The 21,305-nt window shown below is 46.8% G+C and overlaps 1 protein-coding gene across 1 annotated transcript; it reads left to right on the forward strand.

Moving 5' to 3' along the window:
* Nucleotides 1–1,189: 1,189 nt before the first annotated feature.
* Nucleotides 1,190–20,671, forward strand: CBLC (Cbl proto-oncogene C). The gene is made up of 11 exons (XM_063140455.1): nucleotides 1,190–1,735; nucleotides 5,429–5,575; nucleotides 8,804–8,960; nucleotides 13,190–13,311; nucleotides 13,708–13,845; nucleotides 15,185–15,272; nucleotides 15,908–16,039; nucleotides 17,341–17,589; nucleotides 18,324–18,440; nucleotides 19,289–19,456; nucleotides 20,599–20,671. Exons 1-10 carry the CDS (start codon nucleotides 1,410–1,412, stop codon nucleotides 19,427–19,429), a joined length of 1,617 nt encoding a protein of 538 aa, XP_062996525.1. The 5' UTR covers nucleotides 1,190–1,409; the 3' UTR covers nucleotides 19,430–19,456; nucleotides 20,599–20,671.
* The last annotated feature ends 634 nt before the right edge of the window (nucleotides 20,672–21,305 follow it).

Genomic DNA, 21,305 nt, shown 5'->3' on the forward strand with positions numbered 1-21,305 from the left:
GAAAATCCAGATTTCCCCTCCCCCTCCTGGATTTGTCATCAAAGACCCGGACAAATCCGGGCAAATCTGGTCATATGGTCACCCTACCTAACCCCCCAGCATTGGTGGGGCTTTAGGGTGACACTTGCCACTTCATTCCTGCTGCTGGCAACAATGATGCTTTCTCAGGGACAGCATTTCTGCGCGGTGGAGCAGCCAGAGAGCAGCCGGAGGGCCGTCACTGCTGTGTCTGGATCCCCCTCTGAATCCCTCCTCAATGCCCCCCTCAATTTAGCACTTATTGCTTGGAACATTAGGGTGTGCCTGGGCACAGCTGGCACAGCCCTTGAGCACGCCTATGCTCACTGATATGGCTGCCCCGTGTCAGTTTGCTGGAGTGTGTGCTTGCTTGAGGGACCGGGAAACGCAGCAGGGTGGACAAACGCAGGGCCTTCAGTAGGCCTGGGCACTTGGGGCCCTGGCCCTCCGTCAATTTCCCATGAGCCCTGATCTATTCTGCAAAGTATCTATTGGTGCCAGAAGTGTATTTTTCTCAGTTTAATTGCCATCTGGGGGGATTTTCAAGGGAGATTACAGCTAGGGAGAGAAGGGTTACCCCCCCTCCCTCCAGACCTGCTATAGTATCCCCACCCCACCCCAATATCATTCCCTGCTGATAAAAAGTTTGGGCCCTGCATGTTTGGGGGCCTGAATGTTGCCTAGCAACACCCCTGGCCATTTTTTTGGGGGGGGGTCTGGCAGGCCTTGATAGCCAGTAGAAACATAGCCGAGGTGAAATAAGCGGGAGACGCTTCTCCTGCCAAACTCAGGCACGTGGGGCATCTGTTTCAGAGGCGAAAGGGAAGAAAGGGCGAAGACCTGGCACCCCGTCCTCCCACTCCAGTAGCCTGTACAGCACCTAGCACGCCACGGCAACAAATAAAAGTCCCGGCTCGTAGCGGGAGATGTACAACTAGAGCACTGGGAGGTGCGCAGTGCCCTCAGGCAGACAAACAAGACTGCTTTATGCAGGCTGATGCCTGTCGGTCCACTGCTGTACGCTGAATTCTTCCCTGTGTTTGTGGCCAGTGCGCTGCAGACAGTGTGGTGTGTTGTCAAGGCCTCTTGCTCGGTGTTGTTTCCTTTTCAGGGGTTTTTTTGGGGGTCGGTTTTTTTGCTTTGTTTTTTGTTTCTTTGCCTGCACTGCTCTTTGGCTCTTGTTTTTCTACCTTTCCTTCTTCCGTCTCCTCCCTTGCTGGCTGGCTGGCTGACTTTTCTCCCTGACTCAACACAGCGCCCTCCCAAACCGGCCGCCCTGGCTCTGCGGCTGGCACCCAGGAAGCTCCGGCTGGGTTAGGCCTCACCTGGGCAGCTTCGCCCATTTTCCCCTCCTTTCCCCTCCTTTCCTTTCCTTTCCTTTCTCCCCTGCCATGGCCATTCCGTTGCGCCCTGCCCGAATTCCTCGGTGGATTTCAGGCCACCGCTCTCTGGACAAAGCCCTCGAGGGCCTGACGAAGCTGCAGCACCTGGTGAACCAACCTCGCCTAGGGCTCCGGAACAGCCCGCCTCACCTGCCCTTCCTCCTGCCCCAAACCCACCAGCACCTACGGCTGATTCGTGAGCAGAACGGGACCCAGCTCTGGGAAGGGGAGTACTTTCAGGTCTACCTCGCCAACTTGCTGGAAAAAATTAAACAAGCCATCCGGCTCTTCAAGAGGGAGAAAGAGGAGATCTTCCAAGAGGGCTCGGCCGCGAGGTAAAAAAGATCATAAATAAAGAGAAAAAGAGATTTGTTGGGGCCGGGGAGAGGGCTGGTTTCCACATTCCAGGGGATGCTACAAGGATGTTGCTATGCTGCTTCACGCCTGCTACTTCTGTCTAGGGCCTAGATATCTAGGAACTAGAAGGCAAGGGTGCGTACACCCTTCCCTTCCTCCACAGAATTCTATCATGATGGTGGGAAGCTACGCCTGTTAGATTTCTGCCTGTTACACAGAAGTTTAACAGCGCAGGAGACTGGCCAGATTTTTTTTTTTTAAGTAGCAACCCTCTCGATGGTCTGAAGCAACCCTGTTTTAAACGGGGAGCACGGAACTCTACTCTTTTTCCTAATCAATGCCCTTTTAACAGTAGCCTGGTTGGAAAGAATTCAGGTGCAGCTGGTAAGGTGCTATTGTTGCCAGCAGTCTGTTTTCAAGAAAAGCTGCTCCTTTTTCATTTCTGCCTGGCACCTGCAGCTCTTAAGGGCACAGAGTTTCTGCCGTGGTGAAGGATAGGAATGTATTATTATTATTATTATTATTATTATTATTATTATTATTACCGTATTGCTTCGATTCTAAGACACACCTTTTCCCCCATATAAACATCTCTAAAAACGGGGTGCGTCTTAGAATCGCGGGTGCATTTATTATTTCTTAGAAGCAAAGCTTTTTTTCTGTTGGTGGTACTGAAATTACTATGCATCTTACAATCAATGGCGTCTTAGAATCGAAGAAATATGGTATTATTATTATTATTATTCCTTAAAATCAAGGGCATGTCATGAATGGAATAGGCCATGATTGTTAAGAACCTAGGGCTTTATTATTTATTGTTATATTATAAACATTTATATACTGCCTTATTTGCTAGAAAGCTTTATTAGACATTAAACAATCCAAGCCGGGTGAGGAAGGTGTGTGTGTCTGTGTGTGCGTGAAATTTTCCCCATCCACCTGGTTATTTATCTTCCGGGAAAGATTTGATCCTGCAATTGCCCCATCTCTTTCACAGAATTGTGAGATCAAGATAACCACATCTTCCATTTGTAAACCCTCCTGTCTTACATCTTTTCTCTCTACACACACACACACACAAACACACACACACCATTAAGGAGGGGGGACAGTTAGAATCGCTGCACAGTGTCTTGTGATTGATAGTGCTAGGAGCTGTACGTCTGGAAACAGCTCTGGAAGCCCCTCTCCTTGAGGGGAGCGCCTCTCCCTATATATGCCTGCCCGAGACTTGAGATCTGTTGGAGGAGTCCTCCTCCGCATCCCACCAATGCAACACATACACTATGATGGGACATGGGACAGGGCTTTCTCTGTGGTGGCACCCCGACAGTGGAATGCCCTCCCCTTGGAGGCCTGACTGGCACCAACACTGACTCTATACTGGCGCCAAGTGAAAACATGGCTTTTTAACAAAGCCTTTAATGGTTAAATTCACCTGGATTGCACATTGTTTTAACTGTTTTAATTGTTTTTACTGCTTTTAAGTTATATATTGGTTTTAACTTGATTCATGGTTTAATTTGTGTATATTTATTGTTTTATATTGTATGATTTTATCTGTACGCCGCCCTGAGATCCTAGTAATATAGGGAGGGATACAAATATTTTAAATAAATAAATAAGTCCGTGATGCACCTTTGCAACCGTCAGCTGGTTATTCTGCACAAATTGCTAAAAACAACCAGGCCTTCAAGTGAATAACGGGGAACTTGGAGAAGTGGGGGGAGGTGGTACAGAATGGCAAAGCACAATCAGGAAGTCTTGTAAGTTCAGGGTGTTTGTGGTTGACAAAGTTTATAGGTTTCGACAGAACTTGATCTCCTCTCTAAGACTGCCAACTAACCAACGAAAAACAAAACGAAAAACAACCGGACCTACGCTGGTTTAATACCACCTACATGAACTGCAAAACGCGGCAGGCATTGCTTTTGTGGTACAGAGAATGTGATAGCCTGTGATAGGAGGCGTGTCTATACATTCTGCATACTCCGTCATGGCTGCCCAGTTGCGCCCCATTGTTTATACGACGCAGCCTCCGACTCGCGAAGCTGCACATTTTCAACGTGTCGTTTTACCGCAACGTTTTACATTGCTCTGATGTTGCCACAGTTGTTTGTACGTGTGTCAGTGGTGGCGTCAGTTTGGGTTCAGAGAGTGGGCGGGCGTAGTTAAGGGGTAGATCCCAGGCACGGTAGGCACGGGAATACAGGGCAGGGGTCTGGGGTTGGGCTCGAGCAGCCTCAACTGAGTGTTTAGTAATTATTTATTTTATTGATTTATTACATATTTATACTGCCCAACAGCCTAAGCTCTCTGGGCGGTTTACAACTAAAACCATAAAATCCAGTTTAAAACTTTAAAATCACATAAAACCAGAATAAATTACAGTCCAGGGAAGGCTTGTTTAAAAAGATATGTTTTTAGGAGGCGTTTAAAAGTTATTACATTTTTCGCCTCCCGAACCACACGAGGGAGAGTTTTCCAGAAGGAGAGTTTTCCAGAGGGAGGGTGCCGCTACAGAGAAGGCATATTAATGACATATTACAGTCTGGAACGAAAGTAAGGACGGTTATTATGTATAGCGCATAAATTCAAAGGACTGTAGTGGCACAGAGGCACAAAAACAGGCTTTGAAAGCTACAGTGTGACGCAGAGTTCCCAGAAAACAAAACAAGAAAAGATTTCGGCGGTTTTCGGTCCTTTGATTTTTGCTGCCCATTACTGCTGTGAGCTAACGGCGCTGCGAACTTTCCTGGCTGAATAACCCGTGCTCACCCTGCCCATGTAAACTATTGTTGCTGCTTCACATTAGGGATGCTGTGAGGTTTAGGAGGAATCAGTAAGTGAAGCAGCACTGAATATAGATGATGCCCCCAGGGTGTCCAGATCAAGCTGCTGTTAAAAGCAGAGGAACAAGGACTGGTCACAAACAAAGTAGGCCACCCTGCCCTCTACTCCTCCACCTGCAACTCCATTTTTGTTAGTTGGACTTTGGTCCTCCTTTATCAGTTGCGGTAGGGCTGGTTGCTAGGTAACCAGGGTCCCTCCCCTCCCGCGTGGAACACTCGGTACCAGGCCGCGGTGAGACCTTTCCGGATAAAAGCTGAGTTCATGGAGGCCAAGAAAGGGCTGGTGTGATTTTGAAGGAGACTTCCCACCTGTCTGACATCTTCTCTCTCTCTCTCTCTCTCTCTCTCTCTCTCTCTCTCCACACACAACCATTAAGGAGGGGGGACAATTAGAATCGCTGGACAATGTCTTGCGATTGATAGGTAGTGCTAGGACCTGTACATCTGGAAACAGCTCTGGAAGTCCATGATGTCATCTGAACAGGCCCAGAGGGGTCAACTCTAATGGACAACTCTTCTTTTCTGGCTGGGCTCTTGTGCCTTTGACAGTTAAACATGTAGACCAAAATTTAACAGGTAAAGCTTTGCAGTTGCAAATCACGCATGGAAGTTTCTTCAAAGCTGGTACTGTTGTGCCGGTGCTCTTATTTGTAATTGCAGGTTGCGGCTTGGTTGGTGGGTTTTTTTTTAATTATCTCTCTATGCGCCGTTTGTGAATCATTGCAGATGTGTACGGCTGCAATGACCTACAGCTAAGACAATGGTCTTTGAGGACACGCGGACTGATTCGGACTCCATTGTTTGCTTGTCTCACTGCAGGAGGAACCTGACCAAGCTTTCGCTGATCTTTAGCCACATGGTGGCTGAGCTCCAGGCCCTATTTCCTGGCGGGAAAGACCAGGGCAGCTTGTACCAACTCAGCAAACCAGAGGCCCAGTCCTTCTGGAGGGAGACATGGGCTGGACGGTGAGACATTGAAAACCGATCCTGGTATTCCCACCCACCCCACACACATCCTCCTCTTCTTACATCCATTGCGGCTGGGTTCACATAAGACGCTAACCCACACTGAGTGGTTGGGTGTGGGTTCTTATTTATTTATTTATTTATTTATTTATTTATTTATTTTATTACATTTATATACCGTCCCACAGCCAAAGCTCTCTGGGCGGTTCACAACAATTAAAAATAGTAAACATTAAAAGTATACAAAAATTAAAAAAAAAACATAAAAACAGTATAAAAACAACAGTATCCATTTAAAAACAACAATTCTGGGGTCCATTAAAAACAAACTTAACGTTGTTAAATGCTGTTAAAAAGCTGTTAAAAAGCTGTTAAAATGCCTGGGAGAGAAAAGAAAAGAGAGAAGAGAAAAGTCTTGACTTGGCGCCGAAAAGATAACAATGTTGGCGCCAGGCGAGCCTCATCGGGAAGATCATTCCACAGTCGGGGGGCCACCACTGAGAAGGCCCTCTCCCTTGTTGCCATCCTCCGAGCTTCCCTCGGAGTAGGCACTCGGAGGAGGACCTTAGATGTTGAGCGCAGTGAACCTTGGGTTGTTTGTTGAACTGTGGGTTAGTGTGTGTCTGAACCCAGGACATTTTCTGGAAGGTGCATCGTTAACTATGCGGTGCAGCTTATCTTTCTTGAACAGGCCACTTGAGAAACCATGATTTGCTGTTGGGTTGTTCAGGGTGGTTTACAAGCCACACTGTGGAAAATGTCCCGAGTTTGGACAACACACTAACCCATAGTTCAACAAACAATCCATGGTTCAGCGTGATGTGTGAACCCAGCCATTGTCACCGCAACACAATTCTTTCCCATCCGTGGTATTGTTACACACAGCAAAACAGAATAGGTTTAGCAAAAATCACGCGTGTAAAAATATCATGAGAAAATTTTAATATAAATAATGATATTTCACACAAAATTCAAAGCAATTGAATAGCAGTCCAGCAACAGATCACACAAACATAGTTACAACACGGATTTCCAAATCAAAAGGCTGTACAAATATACAAAATAAACCTGGAAAATTGTTTTTTTAATTAGTTTACATTTATCTGATTATTCGGGTAAAGTATATCATCCCAGGTATCTCTAAGTTTGTGTATTTGGTTTTACAGGTTCCTTGTAGGAAGTTCAGCTTCGTGAAAACCTTGTTGTAGTAAAGGCTGTAATTACTGCTTATGTTTTTCCCACTGAACAGGACCAGTTTGGGGGCATTGTATATTTGTGCAGCCTTTTGATTTGGTAACTATGTAGATGTTGATACATTGATGGACTGCTAAACAACTGTTTGAAATCCTGTGTAAAATATCAGTATTTATATTAACATTTTGTCATATTTTTTACACACGTAATTTTCCTTGGACGTATTCTGTTTTGTGGTTTGTCAGTGGCTAAGGAGAGAAGTGTTTTATTGGGGATTGTTACACACAACCCAGAACTCCAGGGAGACATCTCAGGGACACAGCATTTAACCAGGTTTGGTTGCCTTTGAAAGAAGGTCACTGGAGGTGCATTGGCATTTTTTACGGAGGACAGTCCTCTATTTGAAAGGCTGTCTTTTCCAGTTCCAGTGTAAACATAAAGAACCATAAAATACACAGAGAGCCCCTGGGCAGCAGGAGGAAGAAGTAGGCATACAGGTCACATGGTCACTGCCTTCCACACTATGGGCTCATCTACACCAAGCAGAATATTCCACTTTGAAAGTGGTATATAAAAGGCAGGAGCCACACCACTGCTTTATACTGATATTGAAGTGCACTGCAGGATCTACACTAGTGCTTTATAATGGTACTGAAGTGCACTGACAACTGTTGGGGCCCATGACACATCTACACCAAGCAGGATATTGCACTACGGAAGCGGTACGAAAGCGGTATATGGTATGTGTCAATGGGCCCCAACAGTTGTCAGTGCACTTCAATACCGCTCTAAAGCAGTCGTGTGGCTCCTGCCTTTTATATACTGCTTTTATACCACTTTCATAGAGAAATATCCTGCTTGGTGTAGATGAGCCCTATGTGAGATCTGTATTTCTATTTAAATAATTGTTATTATTTTCTAAATGTATTATTATTATTTTCTAAATTATTATTATTTTTGAAATTTGCATAAATGGCCGCCCTATTTGTAATGTTTGCATCCCTTTACAAATGTACAGGCTGAACGTAAGGTGCTAACCCTTAACCAAAACCGGACAATTAAAAGAAAAGAAGTTAAAGATAGTTATTTATTTATTTATTTATTTATTTTATTTTATTTTATTACATTTATATACCGCCCACAGCTGAAGCTCTCTGGGCGGTTTACAACATTATATATGATTATAAATTAAAATGTAATACAAATGAAGTTAAATTATTAATACTTCCAACGAGTGACATATAAAAATCACAATTTGGGGGAATACCTAAGTCAGCCCCTTTTTGAAAAAATAGTTCTGAGTACTCTACAGCTTAGTGATTGGGCCACTGACGAAGACAAACGTCGAAACGCGTTTGGCCAGAGTCAAATGAGCCCTGTTTTTAGTTTATTACTTTATCTGTAAATGTATGAGAGTGCTCATAATCATATCCTTAACTTCTTTTCTTTTAATTGAACTTAAGTGGAGCGAAAGAGTCGGCCGTACCAAAACTTCTAGCCACACAACGAAAGGCTGTGGAAAGATATTCTCAGTTAACGCGTTTTGCTTAACTCTGTTCAAGCCTTCTCCAACGATTGTTTATTTCAATGACGTGCATATTATTAGCCTGAGTGCAGCGATCCTTCCTTCCATCTGCTCATTATTAAAGCAGTCATAAAATAATTTGTTAAAAAGCTCGTGCGGTGAATTCCAGGAAAGCCTTCCAACGTGTTCTGTACCTGCCACACCCAGGGCATATCGACACCACAGATCTAAAGTGCTTTAATAATAATAATAAAAAAATCCATGTTCTCAGGGCACACTGGGAGCTGCAGTTCTGTGAGGAGGTCCTAGTCAACTCTTATCAGAGAATTCTCGTCAGCATTCTCACCAGACTGCAGTTCCCAGGTTTCTTTGGCAGAAGCTCAAATGAGGATAAACCCACTATGGGTTTGCAGTGTGGATATGCCGGCATCAAAACAAATGCCCCTCAACTCTACCTCTGAATGTAACATGCTGGTCCGTCAATGCTTTCTCCTTCCTCTTCTCCGCAGGAGCCTGGTATCCTGGGTCGAATTTCGAGAAGGGCTCAGTCGGTTCCACCATGTGGATCCTGGCCCAATGGCCATAGCATTGAGATCCACCATCGACCTCGCCTGCAACGGGCACATCTCCATATTCGAGTTTGACATTTTCACCCGCCTCTTCCAGGTACACCCCGGGAGCAGACAGGAACCTTTTGTGCAAGGGTGGAGGGGGGCGGGTTTACCACCAACAACTTGCCAAACCTCAAATTCAAAATAATCAAAATTTGGGCGTAACCCTATTGCAACAATCATCCTATGTAGGGCGAGAGGAGCAGAGGAGGCAATCTTCACCTCTCCATCCTCCCGCCCTGCATTTTTGCTAGATGGGCTATTTTGCCCGTCTAGCAAAAGTGTCTCAGAGGGAAGGAGGCTGGGCAGGCCTCAGGATAGCTCGTATCCTCACCTCTCCAGTCTCCTCCCTTCCCCAACTACCAAAACAGCCTTTTCCCCTCCTCTCCAAGGTTGTGTTCCTGACATCAAAGAGGCAGCCAGTGTGAGGGAGGGAGATCGGAGTTTCGCTTCCTAGCTCTGAGGTCAGAGTACTGTCTCTGATCTTGGATCTGAGAATCTGAACTAGCCCATGGCCCCCTCAATTTTAGGAAATAGGGTGAACTGGGCAACCGATATTTTATTTTATTTTATCGGTGTGGAATTTCAAGTTTTCGTCAACCTCGTTTCGGCATTTGCAGATCGAAATTCTGCTGCCGGAATTCGCTGATAACGAACTCCATACCTACATGCTACAAACATAAATTGAAATGAGCCCACTTTAAATGCCATGGCTTCTCCCAAAGAATTGTCGCTTCATGAGAAGCTGATGAGGATTCTCTCTTAGAGATCTTTAATGCCCTTTTATCCCCAGAACTACAGTTCACAAGGGTCGTGCAACGAAGAAATGACTGTTCAATCACTGTTTAACTCTGTCTTGTAGGCCAGTTTTTAATTATGCTGAACTAATGAAAATATTATTTTACAATTGAAACTTGTACAACCATTTCTTTCCACACCAGGAAAATCTTCGTCCGCTAAGACTGCAATTATAGACCCACTTACCTGGGAGGAAGCCCCATTGAACTCTGTGGGAAATACTTCTGAATAGATATAGGATTTCACTGTAAAGTTTTGTATATCAGGCTAACACAGGGATGGGGATCCAGAGGCCCGCAGTCTCAGTCTGGTCCTCTGGGATTCTTCAAATGGCTACGCCCGCTTCTCCCCACCCAGTAGAGGCTGGTGGCTCTGATGTCAGTGGGGTGGTGAACCCACTCCAAGTTTCAGGCTAAACCAGTCAAAACTCTAAAGGAGATATCCAAACTGCAAAGCTATTTAAGCTGCTCCTTTAGAGTTCTGACTAGTTCAGACTGAAAGTCCGAATGCTTCTCCTAAGGCTTTGTTACTGGCAGCAAACCTTTACGCTAAAAGATGATGAGGCTTTTTGGCCCCACACACCACTGGGACACATCACCCCAGTGCTTCTCCAGAATTTAATTTGTGCTTTGGAAGACATTCCCTGGCCCTGTGCTAAAGCCAAGAAAGCAGGGCTAATTTAAAAATAAATAAATTCAAAGTTAGCACCTTAGGCATGAGTCTAGCCATTTCAGAACTTCGTCTTTTGTGGGAAGGGTTGCAGCTCTTTTGGACATTGTGCCAAAAAGAACTTTCTACCAATAAAATAATTTATTTATTTATTACATTTTTTATACCGCCCAATAGCTGAAGCTCCCTGGGCGGTTCACACAAATTGAAACCATTCAAAGTATAAAAACATGATACAAAATGCAATATAAAAGCACAACCAGGATAAAAACAGCAGCAGTGCAGAAATACAAATGTAAAATACAAATGTAAAACAGCCAAGTTAAAATTAAATTTATAGACTAAACGCTGAGAGAATAAAAAGATCTTCAACTGGCGTCTGAAAGAATGTAGCATAGGTGCCAGGTGAAACCTCCTTAGGGAGCTCATTCCACAGCCGGGGTGCCACAGCAGAGAAGGCCCTCCTCCTGGTAGCCACCTGCCTCACTTCCTCTGGCAGGGGCTCACGGAGAAGGACCCCCAAGGATGCTGAGAGTTGTAGGACTTTTTTTCCTGTCTAAATGTGCATAGGATTGCGCTATAACAGGAGCATGCCTGTTAGAAGGAAGTGACTGAGGATACACTGCAACTTTTTGTTGCAGGTCCCGGTTGATTTTATCGATTTATTACTTACACCATTTTTTAGGGGATCATTCAAAGCAGTTTACCAGCTCAATAAAAACAAACCCCCACAAGGCAATCCATACAAATTACAATTAATTACAAGGAACCACACACAGGATTCTTGTCTTGTGCGCAACACCGCAACAGACAAAACTCCTTTAAAGCAGCAGATTCCCTGTGTGTGTGTGTTTGCCATTTTGTCTATTTGACTGCCTTTCTGTGCATGAGAACTGAAAACATCCCTAGGGGTACTCCATAAGGTTTTGTCATAGCTCCCTGCTTGTCATGTATGTCCCATGTTAATAACCAGGCTTCCTATTGGGCTTTTCACCAACAAAATCTTTGCATCCTGAGACATTTCTCTCCTTTTGGGGGTCTGCTTTAGCTGCTTGACAGCCTTTGCACCTCCCGGTTTATCTTTCTGTTTTGACGTTGGGCCTTGCGTAGGGTGACCAACTGTCAGGATTTCCCCGGATTTGTCCTGGTTTTTGTTCTTTCCATGGTGTCAGGGGGGATTTTCTATAATTTTCAATAATGTCCTGGAATGACACACCTTCCCCTTTAAGGCTGCCATTAGCATGGCAGGAGGGAATGACGTGCTTTCTTGAGGCACATCATTCCCCCACCCCGAGCTCCAATTGAGGTCTTAAAGGGGAAAGTGGGTCATTCGTGGACATTATAGAAAAGGCCCCAATTGGAGTGGATGGTGGTGGTGCAGAATGAAATCCTTTCCCCTCCTCCACTCCAATTGGGTTCTTTAAGGTGGCGGGGGAATAAAGTACTTTCTGCAGGACTCAGAAAGCTGCTTCCCCCCACGCACACTAGGTGTCCTCTTTTTTGGTTTCCCAAATATGGTCACCCTAGCCTTGCGAATGGGAGAGAGGCTCTGGGCTGCTTCTGACAAGTGCACGTTTCCTTGTTCACGCACCACACACACACCCCTCCTCCCCCTCCATGGATGAACGTTGCCTTTTTGCAGGTTTGCTCTCTGGCCTATCAGCAAGGAGAGCTGTGGACCACACGGCAGGATGTGGCTTCTCTCGGTCCATCGTTCAAGGCTGCCATGTGTGGGTGGAGAGAGGGGGTCAGCCGCTCTAGGTAGCGGCCCAAAGTTTCCGTTACTGAAAGCCTGGGAAGGGTTGCAAGTCTCTTGGTTCGGTTGAAATGGGGGTGGGTCTGGGGGGAGGGAAGGAAGGAGTCGCTTCTTTAACCGGCAAAACACCCCCGCTTAACACTCACAAGGGACAAGTAATGGTGTCTGCAAAAGAATGTGCCGTTCCCTCTAATTGCAAACTAATTTGGTGAGTGTGGACGACGGTAAAGCCAGAGCAGGAGCACCATGAAATAAGGAGATATTAAAGTGCTCAGAAAAATGGCGGGTTTTGCAGAAGGACGAAGGAAAACATCTTTTAAAAATACAAAAGGGGCAATCGTACCCATGCCCTGCACAATGGCCCAATGAGGCCTGATCATGCTCAGTAACTCCAGGAGGCTGAGTGTCAGTTGGAAAAGAAAAGCAGACAGCTAGTGAGGCAGGGATGGAACGGAGTACCTTCGAGAAGGGCATGGCCGGCAGACAAGAGCCCTTAAAGGCGCAATCCTATGCATGTGCAGACAGAAACAAAAAGTCCTACAACTCCCAGCATTCCCCAGCCAGCCACGCTGGCTGGGGAATGCTGAAAGTTGTAGGACTTTTTTTTTCTGTCTGAATGTGAATAGGATTGCGCTGTAACAGGAGCACGCCTGTTAGAAGGAAGTGAGGATATACTGCAACGTTTTGTTGCAGGTCCCAGTTGATTTTATCAATTTATTACTTACACCACTTTTTAGGGGACCATTCAAAGGAGTTTACCAACTCAATAAAAACAAAACCCCACAAGGCAATCCATACAAATTACAGTTAATTACAAGGAACCGCACACAGGTAGCAGCATATAAAAACGTAAGACAGCAGATAAAACTCCTTTAAAGCAGCAGATTCCCTCTGTGTGTGTGTGTGTGTGTATGCCATTTTGTCTGTTTGACTGCCTTTCTGTGCATGAGCATTGAAAACATCCCTAGGGACACGCCATAAGGTTTTGTCATAGCTCCCTGCTTGTCATGTACGTCCCACGTTCTCCTAATGTTCGTCTCCTGCACTCATCTCCCCCACAGCCTTGGTCGACGCTGCTGAAGAACTGGACGTACCTGGCAGTCACGCATCCAGGGTACATGGCCTTCCTCACCTATGATGAGGTGAAGGCCCGGCTGCAGGCGTACAGCAGCAAGCCCGGCAGGTAAAGTGATGCCCTCCGCGAGGACCCACGAATCACATCGCAAGCGTGGACTTTGATCACAGATTGCATTGCAGCCCATGTTTGGGCTAGAAGAACATAAGAAGAGCCCTTATGGATCAGACCGAGGGTCCATCTAGTTCACACAGTGGCCAACCAGCCATTGGCCAGGGTTGAACAAGCAGGACATGGTGCAACAGCACCCTCCCACCTATGTTCCCCAGCAACTGGTGCACACAGTTGCTGGGGAACTGTTGCTGGTGCACACCATCTCCAAGGTCCCCAGCAGGTTTTCTTCCTAGTCCTACCAGGAGATGCCAGGGATCGAACCTGGGTCCTCTTGCATGCAAAGCCGCGACTCTCCCACTCAGCAGCGGCCTCTTTCTTTCTCTTTCTCAGCTATATCTTCCGACTCAGCTGCACCCGACTGGGCCAGTGGGCCATCGGCTACGTGACGGAGGACGGGAGCATCTTACAGACGATCCCCCAGAACAAACCGCTCTTCCAGGCGCTGATTGACGGACACAAGGAGGGCTAGTGAGTGATAGGGGATGGGGGGGATTCACTTTTGCATGAGTTCCTAAAAGGGTAGATAAAAATCAGTGGTTTTTTTAAAAATAAAATAAAATAAAAAATGACTTTTTTAAATTTAAATTGGATTTTTTTTAATAAAATGCTTTTTGAGGAAAAATCTCTCTAAAGATAGTTTTCTATTTAAGATACATTATAGTCCAAAGGTTATTTATCATGAAATAAGGATTAGTTTTTAATTATGTCGCAATTTTTGTGAACCGCCCAGAGAGCTCCGGCTATTGGGAGGTATAGAAATGTAATAAATAAATAAATAAATAGAGGCTGTATATTCATGCAATGTTTAAATTTTTTGGCAAATGAATTCCATGAATCCATGCGCAATGTCATGCTCTTCCAGAGGTTTCTGTAAGATTATTGGGCAATTTTTTCTATCTAGAAGATATGATCACAGATGCTTGGTTTTACAGTTCTCAAAAGTGTGAATTTGTGTCTGCAGAGATCACAACCCCATTGTTCCTTTGCAAATCTATGTCCACAGAATCAACCCCTTTCCTCTTAAGTGCGACGTTTCAAAAAATTCAATGAACAGAGTGCACTTTTTTGTGGGGGGCGAGTCACATGTTTAAATAGAGTCTTTCTGAGTAGTGATTTAAACTGTGATTTAAATCGAATCCACCCTGGTTCCTAACACGACGAAACGTCAGACTTTACATCTGATTTTTTATTTTATTTTAAAAGGAAACCAAACGATTGAGGACCTAAAACCCCAAAAAAAATAGACACTGCAAAGGACGTCAGTGCAACTGGGTCAGATCCAGATGTCATCATGCTTAGAGAGGAGACCTATGGAAAGCAATAGAACTTAATGACTCTACTTGCTAAAAATGAGAGACCTAAAAAAAAAAAGCACACTGCAAAAGATGTTAGTCCAACTGGGTTGGATCCAGATGTTGTCATGCTTAGAGAGAAGACCCGTGGAAATCAATAGGATTTAATGGGTCTCCTCGCTGGAGATGACAAAGTCCAGATCAAACCCGCTCTGTTCAATGAGTCTGACTTCTAGGTAAGAGTCTGTGTAGGATTTGTATGCTGAACCATTTAAACTTTCCTGACGAAGCTCAAGACAGTAATAGTTAAGTTAAATATCACCTTGCCAATTCTACTTCTGCACCAGCCTCCCATAGCCTGGTGCCTTCCAGATGGGTTGAATTGCAACTACCATCATCCCCAGCCTGGGAATGATGGGAGTTGCAATCCAACACATCTGGAGGGCTGCAGGTTGGGGAAGGCTGAGCTAACAGACTGTAAGAAACATTCTGCCGTGCACCATCTCATCCCGCAGCTACCTGTATCCCGATGGGAAGAACATGAATCCAGACCTATCAGAGTTGACTGAGGTATCACCACCAAACCGAATTCGGGTCTCACAGGTAAGTCCACCCACAAGTGCCTTTAGGCACCTTATGCCTAAAGCTTCATAGAATTATAGAACTGTTGAGTTGGAAGGGGCCTCTAAGGCCATCAAGTCTAACCCCCTGCTCAATGCAGGAATCCACCTTAAAGCCCACCTGTACAGCTGCCTCTTGAAGGCCTCTAGTGTGGGAGAGCCCACGACCCTCCTAGATCATGGGTTCTGTTGTCGTACTGCTCTAACAGTCAGGAAACTTTTCCTGATGTCCAGCCTGAATCCGGCTTCCTGTAACTTGAGCCCATGATTCCGTGTCCTGCACTCTGGGAGGATCGAGAAGAGATCCCGGCCCTCCTCTGTGCGACAACCTGTCAAGTATTTGAAGAGGACTTTCATAACTTCACCACAGCTTTCTGCTCTCCCCAAAGTGATTAGGCCACAGAGATGGTTGGACTTCAAAATTAAGTAGAAGATTGATGGGATTCAGGCATAAAATATGAACCGTCCCATTTATTAAGATCTTCAGTGGATTCCTTGTTTCCAGTGCCCCTGGTTTCAGAGGTCAGGCAGGTCCTGGCAGGTGCAGACTCTTATTTCTTGCAAACGGGCACAGCGAGCAGTTATGTCCTGCATCCCTTTCCCCTGCTGCTTCCGCAGGAACAGTATGAGCTCTACTGTCAGGTGGGATCCACGTTCCAGCTGTGCAAGATCTGTGCCGAGAACGACAAGGATGTCCGAATCCAGCCCTGCGGGCATCTGCTCTGCAGGAGCTGCCTGGATGCATGGCAGGTGAGTTTCCGGCCTACTTAACTACCCAGGGACCCACACAGCTGGGCCTCAGTGCGTCTTTCGGTAGCTGCTTCTTGCAGCAAATCAAATCTGACCATCTCCTGTCCTTCCCTCCTGGCCTGTCCTTCCCTCTTATTGCTTCGATTGAATTCTAGACTCCCCTTTAAGGCTTGTACCGAGACGACTTTCTTTTAGTTATGTACAAAAGGGAAAAGGCCCACCGCTGGTTAATATTCAGTTCCTGCAACGGTTTTGTAAAAGGTCTGAAAACGCCGCCTGTTTGCTAGCGTTCCGGATGAAAGACCTGCCAAAGTTTTGGGTCTTATTTCCTTTTACCGCAGAAACCTCATTTTCTGTTGATTGCGTTCCGCGTGAGTTGCCTCGTCCTAAAATTCGGGCATCTCACAATTGCACTTTTGGAGACGTTTCCCTGTAGCGTTTCTGTCCTGTTCCGACTGTGAGCGTCATCACACGGGGGGAATCGCGTTTCCTTGCCGTCGCTTCTCTGCCCACGCGTTTGTCCCTCATTACTTCCTCTCTGAGAGAGGAAGTAAACGACCTGCGAGGGGCCCATTCAGTGGGCTGTTTTGATCCCGCTGCTTCTCCTGCACACAGCAGGAAACGGCGCCCACTTCCGTCTTTAAAAAAAAGTCGGACTTCCTGGGGTGTTCTTTTGTCCCACGGAGAAGGCTAGAAGGGATTACTTTTAACATCTTAAATTGATCTATACTTGTTGCATTGTATGCTTTTATTTGCTCACTGCCCAGAGAGCCTCAGCTAATGGGCAATATAAAAAAAGGAATAATTAAAAAAGAAACAAACCAAGGTATGCAGACATGTGATAGCCTTTAGAGCAGCCTTCCTCAACCGGGGGCGCTCCAGATGTGTTGGACTGCATCTCCCAGAATGCCCCAGCCAGCTGGCTGGGGCATTCTGGGAGATGTAGTCCAACACATCTGGAGCGCCCCAGGTTGAGGAAGGCTGCTTTAGAGAGAGAATCCTGTCGGGGAAGTGGTTGGAACAAGGCCACTCAGTGAGAACTAAGCATCCTCAGTGGCTATGAAATGCTGACTTGTTTCTTGTGGGTATGGGTTGGTTGGAAAGAAAACACGTGGGAAGTGGAACGGAACGGATTAGCTGGAATCCTGCACCGAAGCACCCCGCACTGTAACATTTTGTTGCAGTTCCCCCTGGTTAACTCTATTGACAAGCGGTGCACACAGCCGGGGCGACTCCGGTGCCTTCTGACCCTCTACCACTCAGTCCCCCCTCCCCTTATCTCTCCTGCCTCCCTTCCCCAGGACACGCATTTGGCCTTGCCTCAGTCCCGGTGGCTGGCAGCAAATCCTAACGGCGCCCCCGCCGCGTCCCGCCAGCTCGCCGAAGCGCACACCTGCCCCTTTTGCCGCCGGGAGATTTGGGGCCACGAAGAGATCGTCATCGACCCTTTCAAGGGCAACTCCTGCCTGGAGGACGAGGGGGACGAGGGGGACCTGGAGGATGTGGAGGACGTCTTGCAGCAGCTGGCGACCATGCGCAGGGCTAAAGAGGTTGGTATGAGAGCAGGGCCGGTGCTACCATAGAGGCCACTCAGGTGGCTGCCTAGAGCGCCAAGCTAAGAGGGGCGCCGGGCACAGTGCAGCACTCATGCGCGTTGGCTGTGAGCCGGCCCGGCCCGAGGGTTCAGCTGGGCCTGGGCAGGCAAGATGGCACCCCGCTCCTGCCCGGCTGAAGCGAACCCAGGGACGCTGGGGTGGGGGCGGCGGCTCCACATTCGGACTTCCAGAACGCGCCCGGAAGAGAGAGAGAGAGAGAATGTGTGGGTGAAGGGGGTGCAGGGGGTCTTTGAGTGAATGCATGTGTTCATGCGTGTGTTTGTTTGGAGTGAGTGATGCTGAGTGTGCGTGCGCGTGTGAGTTGGGGGGGGATAAATTGGAGGTGATATTCCTATTAAATAATGCATTTTAGACCCATAGACGTTCCTTTCCAATTTGTTTGCTATAATTGGCCTGACGTATTTCTTGCGCTCTAAAATAAATTTAGCAGTTTCAAGTTTTGTGCTTCTTATTTTTTCCAGGAAACATATGTTCTTAAAAATCAAAGTTGGCATTTTGGGGTGTGTGTGTGTGTGTGAAAGTAGCTCACCTTGCCTAGGGCGCAAAATAGTCTGGCACCGGGCCTGTATGAGAGGCCCTCTTTGGTGGAGGGGGCTCTAAAGGGTGTGGGAGGAGATCTGGATTAACTCTGTTTTTTCTCCCCCACCCATCCTCATCCCATGCTCCAGATGGAGAATGCCATTTCCTCTCCATGCCTGGACCCTGAGTTGCAAACCCCACCGTTACCCCCTCGGGTCAGTCTCCAGCAGCAGAAGAACGCCCCCCTGCCCAATCCTGACTATCAGGTGAGTGGGACGCCCGCTGTGACATGGCACCAACGAGGTCTGGCGGGTAGCCGGGCATTTGGATGTTTGGGGGAAAGAAGAAGGGCGCCCCTGCCCCCTGCACAGAGCGGAGCCGCGCAGCTGCGCCTTTCCACCTCCGCTCTGCGCGTTGCACAAGAGCGCCTGCATGCAGACCTGCGTTTTGGCAGCAAAGATGTGGCAGCCGGGTTGCCGAGCTCTTCACGGACTGCCAAACCCAACACGGTGTAACGGTCAGAAAGAATGGGGGGGCACAGGTTCAAATTCCCACGCCAGTTCAGGATAAACCATGGTTCAACCGAACGTAAGAATAGAAAAATGAGAAATGGAGAGAAACCAAAATGGGCGGATTTTTATTTTATTTTTTAGGATGCTTTTAGGATGTTTTTAAACAGTGTATACCATGTTTTTAATCGGTATTTTATGTATCTAATGCTTGTTGTTGTTCCTCGCCTCGATCCAATTGGAGAGGCAGGTAAGAAATATATTATTATTATTATTATTATTATTATTATTATTATTATTATTATTATTCCCCAGCCTTCTTGTCTAGGGGCCCTAGGCCTCCTCTCCCCAATGTTTCTTGAACAAAGAAGAAATTAAATAGGCTAATGGGGCATCTTTAATTTCTTTAAGCAGCTTCAACTGCAACGGTCTGTTTGCCACTACCACCGTCACTTGCCACTGTCTGGGTGGTCATTTTGTCATCGTCCCCCAGGGTGGGGGCCCCTGGATTTTGGCCCCAAGGTCCCGACCTACCCACACCACTGATGGTGCGTCTGTATATGGGCATCTCCCAGCTGACACCTTCTCTTTGATTCTCTCCCCAGGGTGCCCCTTCTGCCCACTGGATCTACCAACGGCCCTTGCCAAGTCTCCCGGGAGATTGCCCTCCGTCATCAGTCCCGTGGGATGCCCCAGCGACCTCCCCGTTTCACAGGGGCCAGCAGGAGCCGCAACAGCTGAGTTGATTTCAGCGGAGACAGCGGCGGAGACAGGTGAGGAAAAGAAACCCGGGGCAGATATTTTCCATGGGTAGATTAATCAACCCAAGCTTTCAGTTGATTCACTGAGGAGGAGAGTTGTCCCTGTTGTACGTTCAACAGTAAACTAAGCTCAAAATACTGAAAAAAAATATGAGATCTGCCTTGCTGGATAGAACCAAGATGGAATGTGATGAAAGAGAGAGAGAGAGAGAGGGAGGGTGGGGGGTGGGAGGGAAGGAAGGACAGACGGACAGAAGGAAGGATAGAAGAAAAAGGAAGGAGGAAATCCATATTGGAATCTCTTGTATTGGAGCAATTTCTATTGGTGCAAGAGTGCAAGCTTTTCAGGTTACACAGAACCCTTCAGCAGAATCCATTCTGATCAGTTATAGATGGCATATAGTAGCAGTCTCTTGGCTTCGTCTACTTCACAGGGTTGCTGTGCCAGTAAAATGCCACTCTAAGCTCCTTGGAGGAAAGAGTCGGGTAGACTTTATGGAGAAAAAAGAAAACACCTTTTCAGTATGAAAAGTGTTTTACTATTCTTGCTTCGTTTCTTCCCCCAACAAGTATCTAGTAAGGTTGATTAGTCTGAGAGAGTCATCTGAGCTGCCTGGCTGAGCAGGGGTCTGGACCCTCCCGCCTCCCAGGTCCAGTTAGCATCACGTGTATCTTCCCTTTTACCAGCTAATCTTCAATCTATGCTCACTCGCCCCCCCTCCCCCCATCCCACCCCATAAATAAAGTGAGGAGGATGGAGACACGGGACTGGGCGTTCTCAACAGTGCCCCCACCTGTGGGACTCCCCCCAAGGAAAGATGTGATTTACCCCTACTGTGAATACTTTTAAACGTAACTTAAAACCATTCTTTAAATTATTATTTACAAAAGCGTTGGGCTCCTGAGTTGTTCATTTGGGTGTTTTTTAGGTTAGATTATTAGCATTGTATTTTCAATTGCTTTATTGGGATAGTAGGATTTTATTGTCATTTCACTGTTACTTGCTTTATTAATATTGTAAGCAGAATAATCATCATCATCATCATCATCATCATCATCATCATAATACAACTCAGAAGCTTACATTCTCCCATCCCCAGGGAAAAGGCCAGGGACCAGATGTCACTTAACTTCTTTTATATTTGCCCAACTAGAGCCATCTGCACTGTTCCATGAACTCCGCTGGCACAACATCTGTCCCCTGCCTGCAGCAGCCTGTACCCAGCCCAGATGGCATAGGCCAATTTGCGGAGGTCTGGTAGCAAGACAGGCTCTCTTGTGGTCGAAGACTGAATTCGGCGTCATGCCGGTTTCTACCTGCTCTATGATTCCATGAGGGGAAGGAAAAACGGTTCACGCACATCACCAATTCTTCAACTCACTGCCATGGACTACACAGATGTCCCCCGCCAAGAATGATGGAAGCTGGCGAAACGGAGCCAAGGTGTTGTTGTTTTCCTGCAGGGGGAGTTCAGCCACTTCTAGGAGCCTTTTCCCACAATGCGGCATTTCCCAAGAGAACGGCACAGCCGTCACTAATATCCAAGATCACCCAAGTGAGTGCTTCTCCTGTCGGAGTGACATCACTCATTACTCAAGCATTCTGGTGGGAAATGATGATTGCTCCAGCCAACACATCTATCGTGACTGCATTTTCCCCTCTGTCGGGATGACCATTGTGCTAAGGTCATGGGCTCCTATTGGACAGTGTCCGTCTCATCACTGCTGAGTGGATCATGAGTCCATTCCTTGCCTAGCCACGTCATTTTCAGCAGTTCACTGATTTCATATTGCTTTTCTGCCTCCTTCAGAGGGTAGGTGTGCTCGTTCCGGGGCCAGTGCAAAATCTGGCCTGTTAGAA

This window comes from Elgaria multicarinata, chromosome 13, assembly GCF_023053635.1.
Source record: "Elgaria multicarinata webbii isolate HBS135686 ecotype San Diego chromosome 13, rElgMul1.1.pri, whole genome shotgun sequence".
In the NCBI taxonomy this organism is placed as follows: Eukaryota; Metazoa; Chordata; class Lepidosauria; order Squamata; family Anguidae; genus Elgaria; species Elgaria multicarinata.

Coding starts and splice junctions, on each gene's coding strand:
- CBLC (XM_063140455.1), top strand. CDS start 1,410: ATGGCCATTCCGTTGCGCCCTGCCCGAATTCCTCGGTGGATTTCAGGC. Junction 13,312..13,707: donor TACAGCAGCAAGCCCGGCAG/GTAAAGTGATGC, acceptor TCTCTTTCTCAG/CTATATCTTCCGACTCAGCT. Junction 18,441..19,288: donor TGCCCAATCCTGACTATCAG/GTGAGTGGGACG, acceptor TTCTCTCCCCAG/GGTGCCCCTTCTGCCCACTG.